General features: G+C 43.7%; 4 protein-coding genes and 2 long non-coding RNA genes across 6 annotated transcripts in view; 4 read left to right on the top strand and 2 right to left on the bottom strand.

Annotated features, from left to right (window-relative positions):
- The window catches only part of LOC135342575 (uncharacterized), a 242,336-nt gene that overhangs the window by 162,888 nt on the left and 62,206 nt on the right, over positions 1-17,242 (bottom strand). Inside the window, exons 19-26 of the mRNA XM_064539323.1 lie at positions 16,539-16,637; positions 14,589-14,687; positions 13,750-13,848; positions 13,584-13,682; positions 7,789-7,887; positions 5,772-5,876; positions 4,935-5,033; positions 4,769-4,867 (exon numbers count right to left, since the gene is read on the bottom strand). Coding sequence (XP_064395393.1) covers positions 4,769-4,867; positions 4,935-5,033; positions 5,772-5,876; positions 7,789-7,887; positions 13,584-13,682; positions 13,750-13,848; positions 14,589-14,687; positions 16,539-16,637 — 798 coding nt within the window. The remainder of the gene's footprint in view (positions 1-4,768; positions 4,868-4,934; positions 5,034-5,771; positions 5,877-7,788; positions 7,888-13,583; positions 13,683-13,749; positions 13,849-14,588; positions 14,688-16,538; positions 16,638-17,242) is intronic.
- Positions 1-17,242, top strand: part of LOC135342650 (procollagen galactosyltransferase 2-like) — a 92,677-nt gene that overhangs the window by 34,758 nt on the left and 40,677 nt on the right. The gene's annotated exons all lie outside the window — the stretch shown is intronic.
- On the top strand, positions 1,951-2,447 carry LOC135342843 (uncharacterized). The gene is made up of 2 exons (XR_010396968.1): positions 1,951-2,185; positions 2,232-2,447. It is a non-coding gene; the product is annotated as an uncharacterized LOC135342843 (long non-coding RNA).
- LOC135342679 (ankyrin repeat and protein kinase domain-containing protein 1-like) overlaps positions 2,427-17,242 on the bottom strand; it is a 63,565-nt gene continuing 48,749 nt past the window's right edge. The window contains exons 7-8 of the mRNA XM_064539484.1: positions 3,527-3,625; positions 2,427-2,635 (exon numbers count right to left, since the gene is read on the bottom strand). Of these exons, the coding sequence (XP_064395554.1) occupies positions 2,567-2,635; positions 3,527-3,625 (168 nt within the window). The 3' untranslated portion in view covers positions 2,427-2,566. The remainder of the gene's footprint in view (positions 2,636-3,526; positions 3,626-17,242) is intronic.
- Positions 10,145-11,376, top strand: LOC135342787 (long-chain fatty acid transport protein 1-like). Its single transcript, XM_064539649.1, has 3 exons — positions 10,145-10,258; positions 10,547-10,748; positions 10,930-11,376. Exons 2-3 carry the CDS (start codon positions 10,662-10,664, stop codon positions 11,374-11,376), a joined length of 534 nt encoding a protein of 177 aa, XP_064395719.1. The 5' UTR covers positions 10,145-10,258; positions 10,547-10,661.
- Positions 11,603-12,641, top strand: LOC135342836 (uncharacterized). The gene is made up of 3 exons (XR_010396959.1): positions 11,603-11,726; positions 11,955-12,076; positions 12,381-12,641. It is a non-coding gene; the product is annotated as an uncharacterized LOC135342836 (long non-coding RNA).

The raw sequence follows: 17,242 nt of genomic DNA, 5'->3' as shown, positions 1-17,242 counted from the left end.
TGCACTAGTGTTCGTTTTGTCTCCCCCCACACAGTGGACCACCCCCCTATACTGCACTAGTGTGCGTGTTGTCTCCCCCCACACAGTGGACCACCCCCCTATACTGCACTAGTGTGCGTGTTGTCTCCCCCCACACAGTGGACCACCCCCCTATACTGCACTAGTGTGCGTGTTGTCTCCCCCCACACAGTGGACCACCCCCCTATACAGCACTAGTGTGCATGTTGTCTCCCCCACACAGTGGACCACCCCCCTATACAGCACTAGTGTGCATGTTGTCTCCCCCCACACAGTGGACCACCCCCCTATACTGCACTAGTGTGCGTGTTGTCTCCCCCCACACAGTGGACCACCCCCCCCCTATACTGCACTAGTGTGCGTGTTGTCTCCCCCCACACAGTGGACCACCCCCCTATACTGCACTAGTGTGCGTGTTGTCTCCCCCCACACAGTGGACCACCCCCCTATACAGCACTAGTGTGCGTGTTGTCTCCCCCACACAGTGGACCACCCCCCCTATACTGCACTAGTGTGCGTGTTGTCTCCCCCCACACAGTGGACCACCCCCCTATACTGCACTAGTGTGCGTGTTGTCTCCCCCCACACAGTGGACCACCCCCCTATACTGCACTAGTTTGCGTGTTGTCTCCCCCCACACAGTGGACCACCCCCCTATACTGCACTAGTTTGCGTGTTGTCTCCCCCCACACAGTGGACCACCCCCCTATACTGCACTAGTGTGCGTGTTGTCTCCCCCCACACAGTGGACCACCCCCCCTATACTGCACTAGTGTGCGTGTTGTCTCCCCCCACACAGTGGACCACCCCCCTATACTGCACTAGTGTGCGTGTTGTCTCCCCCCACACAGTGGACCACCCCCCCTATACTGCACTAGTGTGCGTGTTGTCTCCCCCCACACAGTGGACCACCCCCCTATACTGCACTAGTGTGCGTGTTGTCTCCCCCACACAGTGGACCACCCCCCCTATACTGCACTAGTGTGCGTGTTGTCTCCCCCCACACAGTGGACCACCCCCCTATACTGCACTAGTGTGCGTGTTGTCTCCCCCACACAGTGGACCACCCCCCCTATACTGCACTAGTGTGCGTGTTGTCTCCCCCCACACAGTGGACCACCCCCCTATACTGCACTAGTGTGCGTGTTGTCTCCCCCCACACAGTGGACCACCCCCCCTATACTGCACTAGTGTGCGTGTTGTCTCCCCCCACACAGTGGACCACCCCCCTATACTGCACTAGTGTGCGTGTTGTCTCCCCCACACAGTGGACCACCCCCCCTATACTGCACTAGTGTGCGTGTTGTCTCCCCCCACACAGTGGACCACCCCCCTATACTGCACTAGTGTGCGTTTTGTCTCCCCCCACACAGTGGACCACCCCCCTATACTGCACTAGTGTGCGTGTTGTCTCCCCCCACACAGTGGACCACCCCCCTATACTGCACTAGTGTGCGTGTTGTCTCCCTCACACAGTGGACCACCCCCCCTATACTGCACTAGTGTGCGTGTTGTCTCCCCCCACACAGTGGACCACCCCCCTATACTGCACTAGTGTGCGTTTTGTCTCCCCCCACACAGTGGACCACCCCCCTATACTGCACTAGTGTGCGTGTTGTCTCCCCCCACACAGTGGACCTAGTGTGCGTGTTGTCTCCCCCCACACAGTGGACCACCCCCCTGTACTGCACTAGTGTGCGTGTTGTCTCCCCCCACACAGTGGACCACCCCCCTATACTGCACTAGTGTGCGTGTTGTCTCCCGGCCCACACAGTGGACCACCCCCCCTATACTGCACTAGTGTGCGTGTTGTCTCCCTTCACTGGGCCTGTGACCGTGGCAACCTGAACATGGTGAAACTACTTGTGAAGAGGGGAGCAGATGTTAATATTGAGGACACAGACAATCAGACACCTCTTCATTATGGTGAGAGATGGAGTATTCCTTTACAGAGGGTGCTTGTGTGTTAATACATGTTGAAGCTAGCTGTCTGTTTGTAGATCTTTGTTTGAGTCCCCTCTACGGAATAGTGAGGGAAGTCAGTTTGGCTGTGTATCTATGGTAACCTGTGAGATCTTGTATTTGCATTAATGATAGTGATCGAAGAAACATACCCTATAGCTATAGAAGTTGAGCTGGTTGATGAATTAGATTTAAATTATTCGTGGTAATAATTATTTTCTCTTTTTGATTATTGTATATTTCCTCTACAGCTGTGTCATGTGATCATCATGCTGTCATCTCTTATCTACTACAAGTGGAGACATTGCAGATTCCTATAGCTACCTCAAGATGTGATTGAGAATCAAACACTTATAGCTATAGCTAGCAGACAAACTTTTTAATCGAACAATCTATTAATTTTGCACATCGCTCCCATTATTGACCAAATTTCAAGTTTTACATGATCAAAGAAAATTCAAATGTAACAGTAATAAAATATGGTGAAACTGTAGACAAAAAAGACAAAATGATGTAGTGTAAAGCAATCAACGTATCTATCAGAGGCTAGCTGCCATGGTAACAGTACAGTTAATAAGGTACAGAGTCAGTGTAGTAGTTCACACACTTGAGTGTGGCCCTTCCTACTAGCCACATCATAGGCAGTATGTCCGTCCTGTATAGTGGGTATGTGAGCAGTTAGTGATGAAGGGAAATAAGGAATTTTAACACAATTACACATAACCAGTAGAACATGGTGATGAATAATTGTTACCTTAATTAAGGTTACTAATAAATAGACAGTAGTAATTTTAGCGTATCAGATTTTTTAGAGTACTAATTTTGGCAGAAAATTCATTAGCACAATAATTATTTGTCAAAATGGTCAGATCATTTGTCAATGTGGTCTTGGAGAAAAGGAATGTAATTGGTGTTGCAACAGTCAGGTCAAAGTCCAGTCCAGTCCAGTCGGCCAGTCCACTGATTAAGGACAGCCAGTTTTAAGCTCGAAAGGAAAGTTTTGAGTCAGATACAGGGGCTAGCTTGCTATAGCTTACTCTCAAGAGAACTTTTTTGAAATTCATAATGCGTTATAATAATAATTATTAGCGAGGTCTTAATTTAGCGTTAATTACAAATTCGCTAAAATTAGTACTCGTTTATAATACATACATGTACCATATAGCGGGTAATTTTTGTGGGGTAAATAATTTGTTTAGTCTCATTGCCTGCACTGCATTCATACATTCCGGTAAGCCACGCCTACGTTAAAATTTCGTGGAGGTCAGCTAGCTTGCCCTCGAAAATAACGAATTTTTTGCCCCACGAAAATTACCGGCTATACGGTAGTAACATTAAGGTATACCTAACTACTGTACTATATACTAGAATGCATCAAACATACGCCAACTTTGCGAGGGTTGATCAATTCGCAACAATAAAATACAGACGATCCTCGCCAGAACGCAATAGTGATCGCAAAGGGTCAATTTTTCCGCTGACTTGGTTAATTCGCAAAATATTCTAGTAATACGTATAGTGATTACAATCATGCAGCGTGACTCACATTAGTCTTGATGTGGACGTCAGCTTTGGCCTCCAACAACATTCTAACAACTCCACAGTGACCATTCTGACTGGCTATGTGCAATGCCGTCCAACCATCCTGTAAACATCCAAATATTTTTAAACAAACAAACAGCTAGTAATAATAGCTGGCAATGTGCAATGCTGTCCCTTCTCAACAAGACCAAATAATTATTAATACAGATAATTTTATAAGCAGTAAATCTCACCTTCTCTTGAATTTCAACTTGAGCATTCGCAGCAATCAACAATTCCACTGCCCTCACATGACCATTCTGAGCAGCTATCCACAACGCTGTGGTTCCAGTTGTCTGTACGGAGTCAAGATAGTGTGAGCAGGTGAACCATCACTTATCACAGACCCACTCATTATACAATATCACAAGACTATCTACACTAATGTCAGGGGATACACTAGCCTCGATCCCAGGCCGCACTTCCTCTGAGAGCCAGATACCGGCTAACACAGGATAACAACGTGTATGCTCAGTAATGATGTCACATACCGTATAGCGCGAAATTTTCGAGGCACTTATATTTCTTGGAATGGCCTCAAAACCATTTCGTTGCACAATGTTCGTGGAATAACTGCTTACAGGAAGACACGTCTTTTAATCTTTGCACGTTATAGTAATTAAAGAACAATTTTCGTGGACTTAATTTTCGTGTCGGATCGCTAACCACCGAAATTCGCGAAAATTTCGTGCTATACGGTATAGAAAGTTAGATGGAAGGTTGCCATCTGATAGCATTCTGATAGCTACCCCTAGCCTGCTATGTTAACAAAATACTCATAACCAGCAACAGTGTGGATGACAATCGTCTGAAAGGAGTGAAGGCTGACAATAGCCTATATGGACAGGCCACGCCCATCTAATACTAACTTCGATGAAAGTCTACTATACTACTGCTACTGAAAGAAAATAGCTGTACAACAAGCCTATAGCTCTGTCTCTAGCTAGCTGAGGTTCAGTGACGGAAACAGTTAGATCTAGGTCTAAACTATACTACCCTTGAGCCTTAGTCAAAGTTTTTGTGCATTACATTGGAATGCAATTAAAAGAGAGATCACGAGATGCGTGTCGTACCTCAGTACACCAACTACCAGTGCTCTCTACACAAACATGACTAGCTCTGGTGTCTAATGGACCAGGTCAACAGAACATGGGGAGGCTCTGTGGCTAGTGGCCTCTGAGATGTGTGTACAGCTACTTACACTCACCTCTTTGGGTACATCAACATTGGCCCCAGCATCGATTAGAAGCTCCATACATTTCTGGTGACCATGGAAACTGGCTGTCCAAAGAGGAGTCTCTCCCTCCTGTACATAAGAGGAAAACAATGTAAACAGCATGTTGTGGGAAATGTGTTTGTACAACAAAACCAACCTTGGTCTGAGTGTTGACTGTAGCCTTGGCTGCTAAAAGGACCCTCACTATCTCATCATGTCCATTCCTACTGGCTATATGCAGAGCTGTCTGGTTGTTCTGTTATAGACCATAAACCATATAATTATATATCACAGCAACTGGACAAGCTAATTGTACACTCTCCACTACTCAGTCCACTCATACACAGAGGTAGCCTCGTTCCCAGGCCGATTCTTTGGTATCGAATGGAAGGGAGGAAAATGCGGCCTGGTGTCTACTGAGAGTGCGCATGCACTTAGTTTTGCTGTAGAATATGGGGAATCCCCTTCTTTTCCCCCTATCTACCGTGCTGTGCTTCTATTGTGTTGATCAAGAAGGCTTGCACACTAGTCTGAAGCCAGAAGAGCCTCTCGTCTACTTCACGACAGTCGTATGGTCGGAATGTCTGAGCTTGGAAGGACTGGCTATAGCAAGTCTTTGTGCATGCTTCCTATGGTACTTCTAACTGCTGCTTGAGAAGACAACTATACGACCATCGTAGAACTAGAGACTACTGGCCTCAGACTTCAGACTAAGTGTACCAGCTTTCTTGGCCAACGTAATAGAGGGCATAAGCCATAGCTTCAGTATGGAAGTACGTATTACGGAACATATTCCTAGTAAACGGACTAGTTTGCAAAAGTTTTACATTAGTGCACGATTACCATGCGCACTAACACCCAAGCAATGGACACCACGCCTTTTCCCACTTCGAAAAAAGCGGCCTAGGAACGAGACTAACACAGAGGTGACAGTACACACACTCAACCATGGAATCAGCAGAGTACACAAAGACCACCATGCAGCGTGACTCACATTAGTCTTGTTGTGAACGTCAGCCTTGGCCTCCAACAACATTCTAACAACTCCACAGTGACCCTCCTGACTGGCCATGTACAATGCTGTGGTTCCATCTCCATTCTGTACAGAGTCAAGATAGTACAGATCCACTCATTACACAATAATAATTATTATCACTCATACAATATCACATGACTATCTACAATAATGTCAGGGCAGAGGAGGTACGACATTTATTTAATTGAATTTTCATTTGTGATGACGTTTGTTTAGCTGGTAGTTAAGGTTACGGTATACTGTTCCACCCACGCTCAAATCTGCGTGGGTGTTCAATGTAGTTCAGCTAGTAAAATGGCTCTCATCTGGCAATGGTTACTCTGCGCTAATTCCAGACACCAGGAAACCCCTCCTTACCGTATACTCTGCTGTTTCTTATTATACGAATAAAGGGGCAGGTGACTCAAAGAGTTTTTCCCAAGAGAGTAAGTTACAACAAAGTTACGGCTATTTTTCTAGCTGTTTTTGTAGGCTAATATAGCGACTGTAGAGTAGTAACAAGGATATATTTTTTGCTGTAAGGTCTCTATGAACAAGATCTCTTCGAGTCGCCCTCCAGTAAGTCTTCAGGCATCGAATACTGGTCAGAAAGACAACCTAGAAGCTATGCAGTCAACAAAATTTGACGACAAAATACTCAGTTTTTCCAGCTGACCTCAGACCACTTCATTGGATTACACGACATATAAACTCTGAGTTATTATTGTAGCTAGCATTGTTCCATGTTCTCTTTCCATTGATAATCGTTGCAAGTTACAAAAATAACGTTGTGATGAGAAATAATTGTGATGAGAAATAAATATCTTATGAATCATTCATGAGCAATTAGTATACTGTAACCTTAACCGCGATCTTGTCACGACAAACTCTATAGGCCTGTAGAACGCTTGTAACTAGCTGTTTAGCTAGCTCTGTACGTTGCTCAAGGTCTCTATGGCTAGCTATAGTGTTTCTCCAGCTGAGGTCCTGGTTAGAACTCGTCCAGATGTATATGAAAGGTGCAGTGCTCTCAACATTTGTAGCAAGCATATCACCTAACTGAATAGGGTTCACCGGGGTTCAGCGACGGAAACAGTTAGATCTATGTCTAAACTATACTACCCTTGAGCCTTAGTCACAGAATAATAGAGTTATTGTAGGGAACACACTACATTGAAAACCAATGTAAAAAAGATTGGTATGCAATTAAAAGAGAGATCACGATGCTGTTGTTACTGGCTACATGCATACAGAGCTGTCTGGTTGTCCTGTGTTATATAGACCATAAACCATAATTATAATTATGTATAACAGCAACTGGAGGGTTAGTGTAAAAGCTGGAATGCAGATATGGAACGGAACATGTAGCTGGCTGTAATCATCACATGACACCTGTTATTGGAAAGAGGATCAACAACTTACACACACTGTTGCACAGTGGTAGATATTGAGATAACAGTTTCATTGTTGAGAGTATAAATGTGGAATTTGCTGACTCCACAACCCAATGTGTGTGGAAATCAATGGCAAAATGCTTGGTCAGTGTGTCCCTTCAACACGCACAAATCGTTTAAAGTTTCACCAAGGGCCAAAACTTTGCAGGCATGCAGATAGAAGAAAGGTATAGCTTTGGAGTGTCCTGTATAGCTATAGACTTCACACTCCACCTTACTTTGGGCACAACATAATTACTTCGCTAAGTCTATAGACACGTATAATTATGTGTATTTGTAATGTTCAATGTTGCTACTATAATTATACTCAGTCTACTTTTTTTACATAATAGTCTTCTAAAATTAGCTTTGTGTCTATAAAAGGATTCTGTAGCACTTTAACAAGTATTTAAGTCATACTACACTAAAAAAATACAGAGCACCATCAGCAGCTCTCTTTTTAGCCATTCCATATTCCGTTCTATTCCGCATTCCAGCTTTACACTAACCCGCAACTGGACCAGCTAATCCACTACTCAATCCACTACTCTAGTAAATCTCACCTTATTTTGAATGTCAACTCCAGCCTTAGCAGCAATCAATAATTCCACTGCCCTCACATGACCATTCTGAGCAGCTACCCACAATGCTGTGATCCCATCCTGTACAGAGTCAAGATAGTACAGATCCACTCATTACACAATATCACTCATACAATATCACATGACTATCTACACTAATATCAGGGCAGAGGAGGTACGACACGCGTGCCTCGATTAGGCTAATTGCCTCTGCAATACCACTGAGCGTGGGTGTAACCGAGACACGCGTGCCTCGATTAGGCTAATTGCCTCTGCAATACCGTCCACGATGGTCCTATAGCCAAGTTTTCTTTGCAAGAAGCAGTCAAGAGGCACCATACACTTCCCATAGCCTGTACAGATCAAAGCTAAGATATCCTAACTATACAGCCGTCATAGAGGTGGATGAGAGCCTCTTCTGGCTTCAGACTAGTGTGAAAGCCTTCTGGAACAACGCAATAGAGAGCTAAGCTGATGTACATAGATAGAAAGAAAGAAAAGAGGGGATCCCCCAGATTCTGGAGAATAAACTATCACGTGCTCACTATCACCATGCAATAAGTACCAGGCCATACTTTAATTGGCCTGGAATCGAGGCTATGTGTACAGCTACTTACACTCACCTCTTGAGGTACATCAACATTGGCCCCAGCATCGATTAGGAGCTCCATACATTTCTGGTGACCATCGAAACTGGCTGTCCAAAGAGGGGTTTCTCCCGACTGTACATAGGAGGAAAACAATGTAAACATCATGTTGTGGGAAATGTGTTTGTGCAACAAAACCAACCTTGATCTGAGTGTTGACTGTAGCCTTGGCTGCTAAGAGGACCCTCACTATCTCATCATATCCATTTTCACTAGCCCAGTAAAGAGCACCATCCTGTAGAGACAACATCATCAACCAACGGACGTATTGGCACTGTAGACAGTATTCCCCTCACCTTGTCTGCCTGGTTGGGATCAGCCCCACACTCCAGTAGCTCCAGAACCACACCCACATTGCCCCTCTTACAAGCATCTAGAAATGCCTGGGAGAAAATACACTATCAGCAAACACACCCAAAAGATGAAAATTGTATGTACATGTTATATACTGTTCAAGATTCTATAGCCACCCACACAGAAGTACCAGCACACTAACACTATATAAGCTGACAATGCACATTTGATACCTCCACCCACTCACTCACGTACCATCCTGGGGTGCTGTAGACACAGCTTTCTGAGTGAGACAATCACTTCGTCAACTGACGGTCTCTGTTGAGGTCGGTCATGGAGGCAGCTAACAACAAGAGGATAAAGAGCGTGTTTCTCCCCCATTTTGTCACCATGGACAGCAGTGCTTCGACGCATGAGCTCCATCTTTCCATCATCCACGTGCTTGATAACCTCAGGAGTAAAGTAAGAGACTTTAGGGAAATCACCGATAACAGTGTGAATGATGAGATGACCGAATGAGAAGATGTCCAGCTTGGTAGTGTAGGTGGGTGGCTCCACATGACACTCGGGAGGCATGTAGCTTGGATTTCCCGGGATATTCGTCAGAACATGAGTCAATCTCTCCAGATCAACATACCTGTAAATGAACATTAGTTTTTACATATCTGCCTTTGTTTTCTCACATTAAGTAATTCTCATTTTGTCTCTAAAAAACAACATTCTCCTTTGTTGCAAACAAACAAACAAACATACCTGGAGACACCCAGGTCTCCGATCTTGGCAGTGAGGTCCTCAGTGAGCAGGATGTTGGGAGCAGTGAGGTCACGATGGATGAGGGGAGGGGTCAGACAGTGGAGATAGTGAAGGCCCTTGGATACATTATACAGGATATGGATTCTAGTGGCGATATTCGTATCTCGATGGGTTTCAACAAAATTGGCCAAGTCAGAATGAAGCCTCTCCATTATTAGACTGATGTCGTTCTTATCGCGGCCGTAATTGACTCCAACGAAACCGACAATGTTGGGGTGATGTAAAACACTCAGAATACGACATTCATTTCTGAACTTGGTCACAATGTTCCCCCTCTGTCCAAGGGATCGCTCTTGGAGCAAGATGGAGTGGAGCTTCTTAGCAATGCAGTCTTTTCCATTCACCGTCACTCTAAAGACACAGCCATAAGCTCCATGACCAGCTTGGTTCTCCTCTAGATCCAATCCTTCCACCTGGACCACCAGAGCATCAAGGTCACTTCTTGTAGCCATTTTGGACTTTTGCAGAAAAAGGGGAGTATCTCTTTGTGTTCATTGGTCATATGACACATACTCCTACTGCACATGCCCAAATAATTGGTATTCAGTAACCGCGGTGTATTTCAGAGGCTTAATGATCTTTACCAAATCAGACACATAAATACAATAATGTAAATTCAAGGACTTGCATGATGTGTCTTGGACCACCATGGCGAATGGAGAATCTAAAGACCTACTGTATAGGCAACACAATTCATGGTAAGTGTGAGTACCCTCCCACCCTACAATAGATACCTCCATCAGCTGGCTAAGATATCATTGTCACTACTCTCATGTGTCTGGATCTGAGAGACGTCAGATCTTCTAAGTCACGTACCTTTCAACGGCCATCTAGCTAGCTAGCTGCATATATCTGTGGATTTTATCATTTCAGTCTGTTATTATTGTGTACAGAATTGCACCTTATTATCTACCCCACCACTAGATACCTCACACACACACACCTTGAGTATCAGAGTGTACTAATCCCGTCCCTCTCTCTCACAGATTGTTTCGTTCTCCTACTTTCTTTGTGATTGCCGGAGGAGTGACTGACAGTGACTGTGTGTACTCTGTCCTGCCCCTCTACCATTCCCACGGCCTCGCACACGGTGGAGGGCCTATGATCTACACAGGAGCCACTCTCGCCATTAGGAAAAAGTTCTCTGCCAAACACTGTTGGACTGATAGTGCAAAGTACAACTGCACTGTGAGTTGGCTAATTGGCTGGGGCTAGCTGACCCACTTACATTAATGTCTTAGATAGACAGTACGTATTGTTATGCTTTCAGCTATTCTTGCCTTTGCTTTCACTACACAACTTGAGCTATGTATCACTGTGTACTGGTGACATCACTTCATTTATATCCACTTACTCCCCCACTGTGCAGATGGTGTGCACGATTGGGGAGTTGAATCGCTACGTGTTGGCCCAACCCCCTCAACCCACTAACACACATCACAAAGTACGTCTAATCATCACTGCAGGACTCAGAAAAGAGCTGTGGCTGGAGTTCCAGAAACGATTTGATCACATTATCGAGTTTTATGGCTCTGCTGAGGGTAACTTTGGTATCATCAACATTGACAATAAGCCAGGATCTGTTGGAGCTCTCCCACTGTTTGTACCATCCCTTCAAAACGTCACTATCCTGAAGCTTCATCCGGAGACTGGCGATTACCTAAGAGATGAGAATGGTTTCTGTGTCGAGTGTGGTGTGAGCGAACCTACTACAGTCTCTCCCTTCTACGGATATCGAAACAAAGAGAACTCAGCAAAAAATTTCTTAGGAATTGTTTCAAAGCAGGAGATGCTTTTTTCAGAACTGGAGACATAATGCGCATTGACGAGGAAGGTTGGGTGTATTTGTGTGATCGATCTGGGGACACGTTTCGTTGGAAGGGGGAGAACGTATCCACGGCAGAGGTTGAGACTCGTATTGCTACTGTGTTAAAGTTGACGGATGTGGTGGTGTATGGTGTTGAGGTGCCTGGTAACGAGGGGCGTGCTGGAATGGCTGCCATTGTGGGGACTCTGGTCATGCAGGGGAGCACTCTGGCTGGATGAGACACAGAGGAGGGCACTAACTGACGACAAGACGACAATGTTCGACTGGTGTAAGGAGGGAATGAAAAGAAATTACGATCTCTACTCTCTGACACCAATGTCAATCAAACTGACCAAGAGGTGAGTAGACAGGTTAATAATGTTATAATATAGTTCATTCCTGTAATTATGTGCCAAAATAGTTATATAGTTGATATACACATTCTGAAAAGACTCTCCAATTATAAGAAAATTGCTGTATAATTTGAACTAACTGAGCCTGTTTAATGTTTGAAACTAATGCTGATTGTAGAATGCTGTACACATACTTGCACATGTATAATTATAGAGATGCATTTCATGATACAGGGGATGGGTCTTCTTCACTGGGCCTGTGACCGTGGCAACCTGAACACGGTGAAACTACTTGTGAAGAGGGGAGCAGATGTTAATATTGAGGACACAGACAATCAGACACCCTCTTCATTATGGTGAGAGATGGAGCATTCCTTTACAGAGGGTGCTTGTGTGTTAATACATGTTGAAGCTAGCTGTCTGTTTGTAGATCTTTGTTTGAGTCCAATGCTCCCTCTACTGAATAGTGAGGGAAGTCAGTTTGGCTGTGTATCTATGGTAACCTTGGAGATCTTTTTGTATTAATGATAGTGATCGAGGAGACATATTATACCCTATAGCTGTAGAAGTTGAGCTGGTTATTAGATTTATTTGCGGTAGTAATTATTGTCTTTTTTTGAATTCCTTATAATTATATTCGTGATTGTATTTCCTCTACAGCTGTGTCATGTGATCATCATGCTGTCATCTCTTATCTACTACAAGTGGGATTCCTATCTCAAGATGTGATTGAGAATCAAGCACCTATATAATTATATAGCCTCGATTCCAGGCCGCACCTTTAGACAAACAATTCAATCTAGTTTCAGGTTATTAATTTTGCACATTTCTCATTATTGACCAATTAACTTTCAAGTTTTACATGATCAGAATGTAACTTGGTGAAATACATGAGAAACCGTATATAGAAAAAAATTTAATTATAAGACAAAATGATGTAGTGTATAAATTTGCAATCAACGTATCTATCAGAGGCGCTGCCATGGTAACAGTACAGTTAATAAGGTACAGAGTCAGTGTAGTAGTTCACACACTTGAGTGTGTCTATTGCTACTAGCCACATCATAGGCAGTATGTCCGTCCTGTATAGTGGGTATGTGAGCAGTTAGTGATGAAGGGAAATAAGGAATTTATCACACAACCACTGGATTTAATGTTGCCATGGTGATATACAGTATCATAATTATATACAATCATGCAGCGTGACTCACATTAGTTTTGATTTTAACGTCAGCCTTGGCCTCCAACAACATTCTAACAACTCCACAATGACCATTCTTACTGGCCATGTACAATGCCGTGGCTCCGTTCTGTGTACAGATCCAAATAATTACTAACAGACAAATAGTAAATCTCACCTTCGCTTGAATGTCAATTTTAGCTTTTGCAGCAATTAATATTTCCACTGCCCTCACATGACCATTCTGAGCAGCTACCATCAATGCAGTGCCTCCACCCTGTACAGAGTCAAGATAGTACAGATCCACTCATTACACAATATCACTCATACAATATCACATGACTATCTACACTAATGTCAGGGCAGAGGAGGTACGACATCGTTTTTGAATTGAATATTCCATTGTGATGACGTTTACTGGTTCAGGGACGGAAACAGTTAGATCTAGGTCTAAACTATACTACCCTTGAGCCTTAGTCAAAGTTATTGTGCATTACATTGTAAAATTTTTGGTTAAAAGAGAGATCACGAGATGCGTATCGTACCTCAGTACACCAACTACCAGTGCTCTCAATCTACACAAACATGACTAGCTCTGGTGTCTAATGGACCAGGTCAACAGAACATGGGGAGGCTCTGTGGCTAGTGGCCTCTGAGATGTGTGTACAGCTACTTACACTCACCTCTTTGGGTACATCAACATTGGCCCCAGCATCGATTAGGAGCTCCATACATTTCTGGTGACCACTGAAACTGGCTGCCCAAAGAGGGGTCACTCCCAACTGTACATAGGAGGAAAACAATGTAAACAGCATGTTGTGGGAAATGGGTTTGTACAACAAAACCAACCTTCTCCTGAGTGTTGACTGTAGCCTTGGCTGCTAAGAGGACCCTCACTATCTCATCATGTCCATTCCTACTGGCTACAAACAGAGCTGTCTGGTTGTCCTGTTATAGACCATAAACCATATAATTATATATCACAGCAACTGGACCAGCTAATTGTACACTCTCCACTACTCAGTCCACTCATACACAGAGGTAGCCTCGTTCCCAGGCCGATTCTTTTGTATGGAATGGAAGGGAGGAAAATGCGGCCTGGTGTATACTGATAGTGCGCATGCACTTAGTTTTGCTGTAAAATATGGGTAATCCCCTTCTTTTCCCCCTATCTACCGTGCTGTGCTTCTATTGTGTTGATCAAGAAGGCTTGCACACTAGTCTGAAGCCAGAAGAGCCTCTCGTCTACTTCACGACAGTCGTATGGTCGGAATGTCTGAGCTTGGAAGGACAGGCTATAGAGCAAGTCATTGTGCATGCTTCCTATGGTACTTCTAACTGCTGCTTGAGAAGACAACTATACGACCATCGTAGAACTAGAGACTACTGGCCTCAGACTTCAGACTAAGTGTACCAGCTTTCTTGGCGAACGCAATAGAGGGCATAAGCCATAGCTTCAGTATGGAAGTACGTATTACGGAACATATTCCTAGTAAACGGACTAGTTTGCAACAGTTTTACATTAGTGCACGATTACCATGCACACTAACACCCAAGCAATGGACACCAGGCCTTTTTCCCCTTCGAAAAAAGCGGCCTAGGAACGAGACTAACACAGAGGTGACAGTACACACACTCAACCATGGAATCAGCAGAGTACACAAAGACCACCATGCAGCGTGACTCACATTATTCTTGTTGTGAACGTCAGCCTTGGCCTCCAACAACATTCGAACAACTCCACAGTGACCATTCAGACTGGCCATGACCAATGCTGTGTCTCCATTCTGTACAGAGTCAAGATAGTACAGCGATCCACTCATTACACAATAATAATTATTATCACTCATACAATATCACATGACTATCTACACTAATGTCAGGGCAGAGGAGGTACAACACTTATTTAATTGAATCTTCATTTGTGATGACGTTTGTTTAGCTGGTAGTTAAGGTTACGGTATACTGTTCCACCCACGCTCAAATCTGCGTGGGTGTTCAATGTAGTTCAGCTAGTAAAATGGCTCTCATCTGGCAATGGTTACTCTGCGTTAATTCCAGACATCAGGAAACCCCTCCTTACCGTATACTCTGCTGTTTCTTATTATACGAATAAAGGGGCAGGTGACTCAAAGAGTTTTTCCCAAGAGAGTAAGTTCATTTTTCTAGCTGTTTTTGTAGGCTAATATAGCGACTGTAGAGTAGTAACAAGGATATATTTTTTGCTGTAAGGTCTCTATGAACAAGATCTCTTCGAGTCGCCCTCCAGTAAGTCTTCAGGCATCGAATACTGGTCAGAAAGACAACCTAGAAGCTATGCAGTCAACACAATTTGACGACAAAATACTCAGTTTTTCCAGCTGACCTCAGACCACTTCATTGGATTACAAGACATATAAACTCTGAGTTATTATTGTAGCTAGCATTGTTCCTTGTTCTCTTTCCATTGATAATCGTTGCAAGTTACAAAAATAACGTTGTGATGAGAAATAAATATCTTATGAATCATTGATGAGCAATTAGTATACTGTAACCTTAACCGCGACCTTGTCACAACAAACTCTATAGGCCTGTAGAACGCTTGTAACTAGCTGTTTAGCTAGCTCTGTACGTTGCTCAAGGTCTCTATGGCTAGCTATAGTGTTTCTCCAGCTGAGGTCCTGGTTAGAACTCGTCCAGATGTATATGAAAGGTGCAGTGCTCTCAACATTTGTAGCAAGCATAATTATCTCCTAACTGAATAGGGTTCACTGGGGTTCAGCGACGAAAACAGTTAGATCTATGTCTAAACTATACTACCCTTGAGCCTTAGTCACAGAATAATAGAGTTATTGTTGGGAACACACTACACTGAACCAATGTAAAAAAGATTGGAATGCAATTAAAAGAGAGATCACGATGCTGTTGTTACTGGCTACATGCATACAGAGTTGTCTGGTTGTCCTGTGTTATATAGACCATAAACCATAATTATAATTATGTACAACAGCAACTGGAGGGTTAGTGTAAAAGCTGGAATGCAGATATGGAACGGAACACTGGCTGTAATCATCACATGACACCTGTTATTGGAAAGAGGATCAACAACTTACACACACTGTTGCACAGTGGTAGATATTGAGATAACGAGAGTATAAATGTGGAATTTGCTGAATCCACAACCCAATGTGTGTGGAAATCAATGGCAAAAGGCTTGGTCAGTGTGTCTCTTCAACACGCACAAATCGTTTAAAGTTTCACCAAGGGCCAAAACTTTGCAGGCATGCAGATTGAAGAAAGGTATAGCTTTGGAGTGTCCTGTATAGCTATAGACTTCACACTCCACCTTACTTTGGGCACAACATAATTACTTCGCTAAGTCTATAGACACGTATAATTATGTGTATTTGTTATGTTCAATGTTGCTACTATAATTATACTCAGTCTAATTTTTTTACTCCTATAGTAATAGTCTTCTAAAATTAGCTTTGTGTCTATAAAAGGCTTCTGTAGCACAAGTATTTAAGACTAAGAACACCATCAGCAGCTCTCTTTTTAGTCATTCCATCTTTCGTTCTATTCCGCATTCCAGCTTTTACACTAACCCGCAACTGGACCAGCTAATCCACTACTCAATCCACTACTCTAGTAAATCTCACCTTATTTTGAATGTCAACTCTAGCTTTGGCAGCAATCAACAATTCCACTGCCCTCACATGACCATTCTGAGCAGCTACCCACAACGCAGTGGCTCCATCCTGTACAGAGTCAAGATAGTACAGATCCACTCATTACACAATATCACTCATACAATATCACATGACTATCTACACTAATATCAGGGTAGAGGAGGTACGACACGCGTGCCTCGATTAGGCTAATTGCCTCTGCAATACCGTTGAGCGTGGGCAGATAATCGAGGCGTGGTTACATCCACGCTCAACGGTATTGCAGAGGCAATTAGCCTAATCGAGGCACACTAGTTGTACCTCCTCTGATGTCAGGGCAGAGGAGGTACGACATTGTTTTTTAATTGAATATTCCATTGTGATGACGTTTACGGGTTCAGTAACGGAAACAGTTACCTCTAGGTCTAAACTATACTACCCTTGAACCTTCGTCAAAGTTATTGTGCATTACATTGGAATGCAATTAAAAGAGAGATCACGAGATGCGTGTCGTACCTCGGTACACCAACTACCAGTGCTATCCACACAAACATGACTAGCTCTGGTGTCTAATAATGGACCAGGTCAACAGAACATGGGGAGGCTCTGTGGCTAGTGGCCTCTGAGATGTGTGTATAGTAGCCTCGATTCCAGGTCGCATTAAAATACAGCCTGGTACCTTCAGAATATGGGTA

The sequence above is a fragment of the Halichondria panicea genome, chromosome 10, assembly GCF_963675165.1.
Source record: "Halichondria panicea chromosome 10, odHalPani1.1, whole genome shotgun sequence".
In the NCBI taxonomy this organism is placed as follows: domain Eukaryota; kingdom Metazoa; phylum Porifera; class Demospongiae; order Suberitida; family Halichondriidae; genus Halichondria; species Halichondria panicea.
Note: the sequence above shows the minus strand (reverse complement) of the source record. Positions and strands in the feature narration are given on the sequence as shown.